The sequence below is a fragment of the Ochlerotatus camptorhynchus genome, unplaced genomic scaffold, assembly GCF_037179485.1.
Source record: "Ochlerotatus camptorhynchus isolate MF236.1 unplaced genomic scaffold, CSIRO-AGI_Acam_v1.1 ptg000334l, whole genome shotgun sequence".
Lineage (NCBI taxonomy): Eukaryota > Metazoa > Arthropoda > Insecta > Diptera > Culicidae > Ochlerotatus > Ochlerotatus camptorhynchus.
This window is the reverse complement of record NW_027040822.1, coordinates 119,396-131,985: the sequence shown is the minus strand read 5'-3', so window position 1 is coordinate 131,985 and position 12,590 is coordinate 119,396. Positions and strand designations below refer to the sequence as shown.

Sequence of the window (12,590 nt, the reverse complement as noted above, 5' to 3'; positions counted from 1 at the left end):
GTAGTTTCGTTAAATGGAACCAGCATAAAATACTTACTCTTAAGTATATTCTACCAAAAATTAAGTTTAATTCACGTAAATTTGAGAATATGCAATTTACTCAAAAGTAACTTATTGGGCTGAACTATATCATTGGGTCGAATCTCTAGTTCCTTTTTTGACAATTATATCGGGTGCAAGTGAGAGGCTTAACTCAACATTAAGTAAAAAGAACTCAAAATTTGGGTGGTATTTTTCTCCGTGTAGTAGAACGTTTAAAAAATTCAATTTTTCTTAAGATAGCCATGGGTATGCAAACAACAGACAGTTTAATTAAAGAACTTATTATCTAGCTCTAAAAACGTCACACATAAAGAGCAATTCTTACTGCAACCGGCCCATTAGTGTTTTGAGGTTCTAAGATATTGGATGATTCAAATTAATTAATAGTCAACGCTCCCTTACTCGATATTCTGTATCTTAATATTTTCCCTAAGTTAATGATTTTCAAAGTCCTTTGAATGTTGCAAGCATGCTTCTCCCCTGGCTCGATGTGATATGTTTTGTTTTATTTCCCCCAAGCGAAAATGATTGATATTTTTCGATAATTTTAGATAAAGTCGTAGTAGTAAATTGATCATTGCGATTGAAAGTCGACCAATAAAACATTAAATATTAGTTCCAATTTCAAATGAAAACCACAGCTAAACACAGTCAACTCTCGGTTCGTCGATACTGAAGGGATCATTGATTTATAGGATTATCAACTTTTATAATTAAAAACAGTTTTATTTCAATCGTGACTAATTTTACGAATAATCCAGAATTATATCATTTACTATGAATATCTGTTCCTATTTATCCAAACGAATTCGAACGATGGTTTAAGAATCCATTTAAGGGAGTTCTAAGTAGCTATTTCCAAAAATTGCACCAATATGAACAAAAACACGCACATAGGACTGGCAATTCCTAAAATATAATTTGTCGTATCAAAAGTTCTGGTTCTGTCTCGCGTTGCTTTCCACTGAAATTCAGTTGGCTTTTGCGCTTCTGTCTTCTTGGATATTAAGGGGGCTTTTGATTCAGTATCGGTTGAAGTCCTTTCAGACAAACTCCACGCTTGTGGCCTTTCTCCATTAATTAATAACTTTTTGTACAATTTGCTGTCAGAGAAACATATGAGCTTTTCTCATGGAAACTCTACAGCTTCACGATTTAGCTACATGGGTCTCCCCCAGGGCTCATGTTTAAGTCCCCTTCTGTATAATTTCTACGTCAGAGAAATTGACAATTGTCTAAGGGACAACTGCACGCTGAGACAACTTGCAGATGACGGAGTAGTGTCTATGACAGGACCCAGAGAGGCCGACCTGCAAGGACCCTTACAGGATACCTTAGACAATTTGTCTACTTGGGCTATCCAGCTAGGTATCGAATTCTCCACGGAGAAAACTGAGTTGGTCGTTTTTTCTAGGAAGCATAGCCCAGCACAACCGAAGCTTCAACTTTTGGGTAAGCCGATCACTCATTCCATGTCTTTCAAATATCTTGGGGTCTGGTTCGATTCAAAATGCACCTGGAGATCCCACATTGAGTGTCTGAAGCGGAAATGTCAACAAAGGATCAATTTTCTCCGAACAATTACTGGAACGTGGTGGGGAGCCCATCCGCAAGATCTTCTAACGTTGTACCGGACAACGATTTTATCGGTTTTAGAGTACGGTAGTTTCTGCTTCCAGTCGGCGGCTAAAACGCACATCATCAAACTGGAACGGATCCAGTATCGCTGTCTTCGTATCGCGTTAGGATGCATGCATTCGACTCATACGATGAGTCTCGAAGTGTTAGCGGGCATGTTGCCACTCTCTGATCGGTTTTCGGAATTATCCCTCAGGCTCCTCACCCGTTGTGAAATTATGAACCCACTGGTGATTGCAAATTTTGAGAAGCTTCTTGAGCTAAGCCCTCAAACTCGTTTTATGTCATTGTACTACGTGTACATAACACAGGATGTCAGCCCTTCGCAGCATAATCCCTATCGTGTTTGCTTCTCCGACTTCGACAGTTCTGTTCATTTTGATTTATCCATGACGCAAGAGATTCGCGGAATCCCAGAGCATCATCGTTCCATGATTGCTCCGTCAATTGGCGCTGCAAAGTTTGGCCAAGTTAATTCCGCAAGATCGTTCTTCACAGATGGATCACTAATAGAGGCGTCCGCTGGTTTTGGTATTTATAACGAATTTCATAGCGCCTCTCGAATGCTTCATGCTCCTTGTTCCGTATATGTTGCGGAACTGGCGGCAATACATTATACGCTAGAAACGATCGCCTCACTTGCACCAGATCATTATTTTATTTTTACGGATAGTCTCAGTTCTGTCGAGGCTATTCGTTCTATGAGGCCGGTAAAGCACTCCTCGTATTTTCTCATGAAAATACGAGAGCTTCTGAGTGCTTTATCTTTAAGATCTTTTGTCATCACCTTTGCATGGGTCCCATCTCATTGCTCGATTCCGAACAATGAGAAGGCGGACTCGCTTGCAAAGGTGGGCGCTATGGAAGGCGATATTTACGATCGACAAATCGCCTACGACGAATTTTTCTTCATTTATCGTCAACAGTCACTCGCCAGCTGGCAAAATAAATGGAGTGAAGGGAGTTTGGGACGATGGTTATATTCAATCATCCCTAAGGTGTCGAAGTGTCCTTGGTTCAAGGGGTTGGATGTGGGTCGAGACTTCATTCGTATGATGTCTCGCCTCATGTCCAATCACTACTCGTTAAACGCTCACTTGTTCCGTGTTGAGCTGGGGGACAGTAATCTCTGTGAATGTGGACAAGGTTACCAGGACGCAGATCACATTATTTGGTCATGTGCTGAGCACCGTGGAGTCAGATCCGAGTTGTACGATTCCCTTCGGGCTCGAGGTAGACAACCTAATGTTCCAGTTCGGGATATTTTGGCTAGAGGCGATCTGGAGTTTATGCAACTCATATATGTTTTCTTGAAGAATATTAACCATAGATTGTAAGTTTGATTAACCTTGTGTTTAGTTTGTGTTTTGTATGTGCGTGTGTATTTTTTTTTTTTTTGTAGATTTGTTTCTGTAATAATTGTATAATTACAGAGTTGATATAACGTCGATAGGATTAAGTATATGATCCCGATCCAAACAATTGTCATCCACTAGCCTCGAGAAGACCGCGAGTAATCGGTTCCAATCCTTTAATTTTAGATGTAAGACATTTATAATGTATAAAGAAAATGATAACTTGGCTCTGTAAAGTTTATTCGATTAAGCCTGTACAAATAAAGTAATTAACGAAAAAAAAAAAAGTTCTGGTTCATGATAGTTTTTGGCCATTTGCCTCAATGTCGCCCAAAAAATGCTGGATGTGTATGGTTTCTTCGCGACAAAATCTGGGCACATAAGATTTGAAATAAAACTAATTTGCTGTCAGTTTAATCCAGCATATTTTATTTATTTATTTGTGCATGGTTAATCATTAAAAAACATCTTCTCATCACTCAATTAGGCTGCATCCAAAATTGATGAACTTTTGAGTTTAATCCAGCTATGAGAGTCAGTGCAGACATTTCTGCAACCGATTTTGCTGCTTTTATCCAAGATTTTCGAAATTTTTCAAAAGTTGTTGCTTGTTGTTTGCGTTGCGAGAGCTCTCGCTTCACAAGAGCCCATAATATCGCTCTATAGGACGTAACTTTGGGTAGGTAGATTCGCCTCCTTCGGTACAACATGGATTCCATTCGCTTCATTTCAATTTCGTCAAATATTCGTGACACAAATTACGAGCACGTGTTTTGGCCATAACATTCTGCTTATCATTGTGGCTCGGCACAGTTATCACCTTGAATGACTTCATTCCATGTCGATGCTTCAAAGTATGCACGAAGGTTGGCGACATTTTTATTTTACGAGCAACAGTACGTACCGAACGATCTGGCCTCCTCCGTAATATTTGTTTCACGTTCAGGTCTTTCTGGTGGTTCCTCAAATCCGTTTTTGTTCCGCTTCCGGTCTTCCTAGCTATTGTCAAACGAGTATCAAATAATTTTAAAACGCTGTGAACAGTGCTTGCAGGAAAACCAAGCTTTTTGGCAAGTTTTCTGCTCAAGAGATCCGAATTTTCATTGCGGCCGCAGACAATTGCTTTTCGGACTTGCTCTTCTTTCGACGCCATTTTCGACCAAGCTCTTTTAATGTTGAAAAAGGTTGTATTTTCAGAAAGAACAGACATACGTTCACCACTCTACAAAATATTTCACTCGTTGATGCGATATTTCAGGAGATGTGTGTGTTTAGGAGTGTCCAGCTTTTGTCGCGAACAAGCCTTAGTCAGAAATTATTGAATATGAATGAGATTTGATCTACCGCACAGCTGGTGTTGCTTCAAGACTTTTTGTATCACTTCTCTGGCACTATCGCCCTGAGTTAGGGATGCCAAATTTGAAGATATGCATTCACTTTGAAGACATTCTTAATCCCACGGAGACTTTTATTTTCAGCAGACATTTTGAAGACATGTGACGACACTTGGAGATTGAAGTAGATTTGGTTCCATATTTTAAGAAGCTTTCAAAAAATTATTAGTATGAGCAGATTTCAAAATATAGGGGCAGAATTTTGAATGTAGTGATCGTACATATTTCACAGGAAGTTCTCTGCCGGAGTCTTGAATAAAAATTCTTCATGTCTGAAGTTTTAAATGTGTACAAATTTCGAAGTATCGGAAATTCTTTTGAAGCTCAGATCTCAAAAATTGCCAGTGCATCGAAGTTTCGAAAAATTGTTTGAGTTCAGTATTTAGAAAATTTTAAAATAACTCTAAAATTCTAGGAAGTCTTCGGCCATTCGCAGTGCTGAGTTTCAAAATTTCTTCAAGCTACTCGACAGTTTTAAAATTTGAAACTATCAAAAATGAAACTGCAACACGATCAGCGCAACGCACAGTTTTAAAGGGTGTTTGGTATTCATGTGCGTGTGCAAATTTTGTTTGCTTAGGTGATTTTAGTACGACCGGGGACGGTGATTCTGATTCAAGAATGTTTCCTGGAACAAGATGATTACAACAACGTAATCCATTCAAAGTTGTTTTATGTTACATCATACGCGAATTTTGCGATTTTCAGAGTTGGTTGGAAATGCTATCTAATATGAAACTTTAGTGTGATAATTTATTAGCTAGAGAATGGTCTTTAGAAGAGGGTAGGTAGATAAGTTCCGTTAGAGTACGGCAGTATGAAAATTGAATAGTAGTTTAAAATGAGCGAAGGGCCATTAATGCGACAGTACAAAGTCAAGGCGAGAGCAGCCGTCAACAATGCTGATGATGGTACAGCACGCAACAACCACCCTACTGCTTTCTCTCTGAGATGACCACGTTGGTCATGACGAGAGAAGCAACACAATAGTTGGGTAAAGAAGAATTGCATTTTAACACACCATCGACTGCAAATGCTTTCGGCAACCCCACGTTGCCCCGCTTTACGTAGTGATGAAACGTCGCAAGAACTATGCCACAGCCGCAGACAGTAATGAGTAAAGGCAGACGCTCACTTTTTGCCTGTAGATTTGAAGACATGCTTCAAATCTCCGCGTACATCGTACGGGTTAGGCAAAAGGTGTGCGTTTGACTTTGTACTGTCGCATTCATGGCCCTTTGCTCATTTTTAACTTCTATTCAATTTTCATACTGCCGTATACTGCCAACCAACTCTCAACGTAATCCAGTTCGAACCACTATAAAAGGTCCTGGACGATTCTGTTGTTAAAACATGCAGGGTGGTCACTTAACCAGGATGTCTTGGAAAAAATATACAGAGATGTGTTTGGAGAACTATGAGCACCTGAAGGCTTTGCAATAATGTGTAAATGTAAGGTGTAAAGTGTGATGTATAACTAACATGATTAACAATAAAATGGGATTAAGAGAAAAATTAAAGAAAGATCTCACCCGATATGTTGCAAAGAAATCCATGACATCACGATGATTTCGAAGAGTTTCAATAGATATGCTGCAGCTACTTCTTCAACCGGTGTTAAAAACTTACTCAGCAAAAACAGCACTCTCGGCTTTCGGTTCTCACACAGCAGTGCAAACTCCATCAACCACGAAATACACTCTAGCTGCTCCAACTAGAGGGATCTCAGCAGAAAAAAGGACTGCATCCACTTTCCATCACCTCGCGACGCCAGCTCCTCACCGGCCGAATCAACTCGCGACCAACGCCGAAATCAGAACCAAAAACTCCAGCGACAGAAAACCCACGCGTCTAATAGCGCCCACGGCACACTTCGATTGCATTTCTGAAACACAACCTCAACGCACAAACACGACGATGACAACATTTGTCCGGGAGGCGGAACGCCAGCACGCACAAACAAAGGGGAAGACAAAATGCACACACAGAACACGGCACGAGCTGAACTGCTCTCGTTGAAAGCCAAACGCGAACTAACCTGGAGAATTTCTGATCCTGAAGTATAGAAGTTTTTGAAAACCTGAGCACCCGAAGCCCTTTGAAATCATTTCTGAGACATCTGCTATCATGATAGAATGTTGAAAAGTTGAAGATCTTCCGAATAATAGTTGATCATTCAGAAGTATAGAAAATATATCCAAAGATTTTTTTTTTTTTTGAGAGTTGGTCTGATGTGGTCTGATTATCTGAAGGTCTTTGGAATAATTTCCGAGTCACGTGGTATCAGATAAGAGAATATCTGAGAGACGCAATTTGAATTGATGGACACCTCCAAAATAGTACCTATTTAACCTGAAGGCATGCAAAAATATCCTGAGGATTCAATGAAGATCTCTGATCACCTGATGGCCTTTGGAATAATTTCTGACGAAGTGGTATCATAATAGAATATCTGAGAGACGTGATTTGAATTATTGGACAGTAGAAGATCTTTAGAATAATTGATGAGTATTGAAAAAATATCCAGAGAAGTTTTTGTAGATCTCTAATCACCTGAAGATCTTTGGAAACATTAGGAGTCATCTGGTTTCTTGAGATGCGTTTTGACGTAAAGCAAATTTATTTGCTCGATCATTTTGTCGACTCCGAACAATAACAGAATGCGATTTCGTTTCGTCACCTCGTTTCCTCCTGGCTGTCGGACATCTGTCAAATTTTGAAGCTATATTTGTATAGAAATTTGAAACAGAGTTTCATTCGTCTTTCAAATCCACTCATGAATAAAACAGAATTGTCGAGCAATTGCAAATATGGTGCACACTAAGGACTGTTCATTAATGAAAGTAGACACATGTTTCGCAAAGGAAAATATTTATTTTCGAACAAATTCATAAGTTTACTTTATATAAATGAAAATCAACATACATATGACCGATTCCACGTGAGTTTGAATGTTTACTTTTCATTTCTGAAGAACGCTTGGACTTTTCTCTTGATACCGCCCATTAGATTCTGCACAACTTACTTCTTAGCTTTTCGTTGTGCTGCAGACCAAATTTTCTTGAAGCAGTCAACAGAGCTAGCTTCTCTTCCATCTTTCTTTAGATGCCGTTTAATTATTGCCCAGTATCTTTCGATAGGACGCAGTTCAGAGCAGTTTGGGGGATTTTGGATTTTGAGCATCTCCAACGTAGCAGAAGCATAGTGAGCTGATGTCAGATCCGGCCAAAACAATGGAGGATCCGTATACTTTCGGTAGATGGGTAGAAGTCGTTTTTCGGTGTATTCTTTTCTGTAATTTTCACCATTGATACGTTGTGAAATACGAAGAATTCTTCAAGCCACAGGAGCAAATGGCTTGCCACACGAAAAGCTTTTCTGTCCTCTGCTCAGCGTTGAAAAATTGCGGCCCGGGAAGTGTACTGGTATCCAATATGACGTACGTCTCGTCGTCCATAAAAATGCACCGGTTCGGCTTTTGAAGGAGAACGTCATACAAGTTCCATGACCGTATTTTCGAAGAAGCTTTCTGTGCTTTTGGGTGCTTTTTGCTTCTTGTAGGCTTTTACGTTTTTTGATATTCTACACAGTTCCGACGCTAATGTCCAATTTTTTGGCAATTTCACGAGCGGAACACGGTTTATGCGATTTCAAAAGGCGTACTGCTGCCAGCTCCTTTTTCTGGTCCGATTTCATAAAATCTTCATGCGAACACGTTTCTCAAAACTTTTTAAAAATCTTGAACATTGTAGATTTACTGCACTTCACGCTTTTTGCCAATTCTCGAAACGACAACTTTTCGGAAAACTATTTGTGCAGAATTAATCTGCGATTTGATAAGCTGATTCACAATTTTTCGTTACGTTTTAACCCTAAACCATTGCTAAAAAGGTGTCCACTTTCGTTAATGAACAGTCCTTAGTACTCGAATAATGAAATTGCAACTCAGCATTGCGAGGGGTGCGTTTCTGTTCTAGTTTAAAATTGAAATAGTCCATATAAAATACAACAGCATTGCGAACTGCCTTAGACATTTGATTTATTTTAAATAAGCAATGTTAAAAAGTTCAGCATTTTGCATATTTCCACCTTCGGGATATTCATATAAGAACTTAATTTTTTTTAAGTTAAATCGTATCTAAAGTCTCAGAATCTTATTTTTTTTGCCATGTCAGATTTACCTTGGAAACTTTCAGAGAATTTCTTTAGAGATGCGGCTCGGCAGCTTAGTGGTTACCGTTTCTGCTTACTGAGCAATAATGGTGGGAAGGTCGGGAATTCCATCCCAGCCCGTCCCTTTTTTTTTCTTTTTATTATGCCTTAAAACAAATCTACTTTACCAACCCAGCCGCATCACTTACCACAGTGAATCCAGATAAAAAATAACCTGACCCAGACTAACACAACTTTTCCTTCCAATGACATTCGTAGAGACTCAGAGGCAGTCTTGTAAGCGGTCACGGTAGTCGACACATTTTCTGTGATAATCGACTGCCTTTGCCTCCGACAGTTGCAAGACAAGCTATCAAATTACAGTACCAAACTAAAATGTCATATGACAGGCTCTGTCATACGACACTGTCGCCGAAGACCGTCACGGATGTATGTATTTTAGTTTTTCTGATAATAAGAGCTGCTGATGTTGCGCGTGTGTGAATTCTGAAAATAGCAAGCAATGATGTCTTAGTAATAACATTTCTGATCAGAAATGGTTTAATTTACACCAAATTGAGGAATTAGAACGAAATCACACATGTAATATGACAGTTATTTGATAATTTTCTTTTTGCTCGAATGTTATTCTACCGTTTGTGTTGTGTGAGAGAGACGATGGTAGAGCATGAGTGTACGAATACAAACAGACTGTCACGCACGACAACGTAGCGACTGTTTCAACTCCTGCTCAAAGGTAAACACGGTATCTATAACAGCGGTTGTCATACTAATCATCCTTCCCCTTCCCAAAAGACCGTGTGGATGTGACCGGCGTCGGTGCTGATCTATAAATAGCTTTTTTTCCTTGTTTTCTATTATTTTCAAAGTCACGGTGTCAAAATCGACCCCGGGCCAAAACGAACACGTTTTTGTGGATTTGATGCCACCGTGTCAACATCGAACGGGTACTGTACACACACACTACTAAAAAATCAAGTGCCAACACGTGCAAACAGCGCATATGACATAAGAAACAGTTTAAAGAATCAAGGAATTTAATTCAATCAAACGCACTTTTCGTCGAGTTACGTATGTTTCAGTTTCGAAATACGACAGAATTGTTTACATTCCGTGATGTACGTCAAAGATGAATAACGTTACGTGTAAACGTAGTTATTTCCAATTATGTATGATAAAATCAGCGAGGTTTTGATTTTGCCAAAACATTGAAAATCTTGAACCACATATTTGCGTGAAAAATAGTTATACATTTTTATTAACCTTTCCTGCAGGAACAAAATGACTTTCAAATGTTGTTAGAACCCACAGACGAATCATTCAACGGTGATACTTTTGATGGTGTTAATGGCTTCCACATAATAAAACTCAATTTCATCTACCATGACTACGTCATTCGCTCCTTCTTTCACACTTTTACACCTCTCTGCGCAGTAATCAAACTTTAATGGGAAAAACATTTTGTCATGCAATGCATAATTGATTGCTTAATTCAGTCAAAGAGTTTCATTCGCATTTACCCTGTGGCGCCATCTTTCGGAATCGGAAATGGAACCTAACATCCCAGAGACTTCAAAAGTATTCCTCCTAATGAAGTTACCCAATTCACTCGCATTTTCAACCTGCCCTCCATCAAATATTCACACAACTACGAGACAGGAAGGCAGCCAGGCACAGTCATCGTATACATCCGGTGTTTCAGTCGCATATGATATGTATCTCGTATTCAATTTGCATCGATCGTCGGCATGCTACGTTAAAAAAAATAATCCGGTCTAAATAACAGTAGGCGATTGACATAGCAAGGATAAAGGGCTTCTCGACTCCTTGCATACATGAAAGATATAAAAATGAAACGGCTCAAATCAACACTTTTCTCTACCCGGCTTCCGCCTTTGCCATATTTTTGATTGCATGCCAATGGGGAAAAACCATCATCGTCCTCGTACACCCATCATCTATGTTCATTTATGCAAATGGATGGATGATGGTGTCACATACACACACATACATCCCCAATGTTGTTCATTTTCATTCACTCTGTTGCTCAACTCGATTACAGTTGATGACTTCGAATAATTCCACCCCCCTTCCCTTGTTTCAGATTGTTTGAAGAACATGTAGAACTGCTAGATATGTTCGCCAGTTTTAAGGAGCTCAAAACGAGAGAAGAACAGGCAACGTCCGAAGAACTGGCAGAACATGCCAACAAGGTGATGAACACGCTGGACGAGGGAATCCGCGGCCTGGATGATCTGGACACGTTCTTCGAGTTTATCCACCAGGTGGGGGCATCCCACAGGCGGATACCCGGTTTCAAACAGGAATACTTCTGGGTAAGTAAACAAACAAACGAAGCAGGTAACAAGTCAAACTAAACAAACTAAAACCATCCAACATACAATTGTGGCACACGGCTAGCGATGTGCTGCTAATGAGATGCCAGCAGGTGCCACAGCTCAGCGCAAAGTAGTTTGACGAGAAAGTTGCTCTTCCTATTTCGTCCTGTGGCGTTGATAGATTTTGTGAGGGGGGGGGGGGAGGTTTGGCTGGTTTATGTTTGTTCAAGGTTAGTACTTTTTTGGACCATAGGATCGGATTTGTAAATGGAACGTTACCATTTCAGAAGTTTCATCACATGATTGGCCTAACAAGCGATATATCTAATAATTTTTCCTTGTTCAAATAAATGGATAAATTTAGATTTGAAAAATCCATCCAGTCTACATACGCCCCTGGCCAGTGCTGTATACTTCCTTTTGTAGTGCTTACTGTGAAGACGCACGCGCTTGGAATCAACTCTATCCTAATTTAACTGGGTCCGGGAATTGCGGCTCTAATTCCAGACTCGTGTAAAATTAACGGAAGTTAGACGCTTTTTGAGTGCCGTACGGTGGATGAGCAAGAGCGTAGGTCGGGTGGAGGTTATGTTTATCTTGGAAATCTCTCTTGATGCCAGGATTAGGAATAGCGTGTCATTCATGTGTGATTCGCGAGAACTTCGGCCCAACCTTCAAAACCGTTTCCTACATTGTACGTGCATTGTTGTCAGTCACAATGCCAACCCGAATGTAAACTATTTCCATTATATTGCGGTATGCGGTGAAAGAGTTAAATGCGTGCAAGATATTATGGTATGTTGAAAATGTAATTTACATTTCTGATTCCAAGCGATTAACTTTTGTTTTGGGATCTTGAATACTCCTTGCCGGGAACAGAACCTGTTTACTGATGGGTGGCTCTATGTTAATATGATTAAGAAACTATAAACTTAACGGCTTCGGTTGTATGGTAGTAATTAGATGGAATCATCTTATGCGTTTGCCGTCAATCGATAAAAAGAAAGTAAAAACTATTAATCAAGGAAAGTATTTTACGATTTCAAATTTATGAGTTGGAAAATTTGACGACTATAACTTTTGCACCAGCGATTTTGGATGATAGAGCAATGGAACTGCGAAGCGAGATGAGTCAACAATAATTAAGTGAACATCTTCAGAAAACTTTCGCTCCTGTGAGAAACGTCAAGGAAATTTAGCATCTCTGAGTACGAAAACTAATAATCGTTTCAATTTAATTAAAGGAAAAATTTCACACATTCCAATAATATCTCTCATTAATAACATTTCAAATCACCAATGCCGAACGTCCGTCTCGCATTTCGCACACCTTCTACTGCAAGAGTGAACCGCTTCCATGGAGACGCATCGTTATCCACTCTTACACCATGGCAACAAACCGAAGCAATCCTCACGAATAGACAGTTCTCGCACCTGTCGGATATAAACACGCTATTTCCAAACAAAACCCTGCTGCCCGCAAGCACTGGGCAATAAAAGAAGGAAATCTTCATTGTTTGTTGCGTGCTAGAACAACAGTCAGTGTTCAGTTATCCGATCCCCAACCCAGCTGAGCGTTTTTGCCTTCTACTGTCCGTCCATGTTCAGCAAAGGTAATACCTACTGCGAACAATGTCGGTTTCAGCGAT

The 12,590-nt window shown here is 39.8% G+C and overlaps 2 protein-coding genes across 9 annotated transcripts in view; one reads left to right on the top strand and one right to left on the bottom strand.

The window, feature by feature from the left end:
- LOC135708744 (putative uncharacterized protein DDB_G0286901) overlaps positions 1-12,590 on the bottom strand; it is a 197,130-nt gene that overhangs the window by 149,114 nt on the left and 35,426 nt on the right. The gene's annotated exons all lie outside the window — the stretch shown is intronic.
- LOC135708757 (neuroglobin-like) overlaps positions 1-12,590 on the top strand; it is a 193,795-nt gene that overhangs the window by 163,149 nt on the left and 18,056 nt on the right. For all 8 annotated transcript variants that reach the window (XM_065230903.1, XM_065230899.1, XM_065230902.1 and 5 more), the window contains one exon: positions 10,707-10,938. In XM_065230903.1, the coding sequence (XP_065086975.1) occupies positions 10,707-10,938 (232 nt within the window). The remainder of the gene's footprint in view (positions 1-10,706; positions 10,939-12,590) is intronic.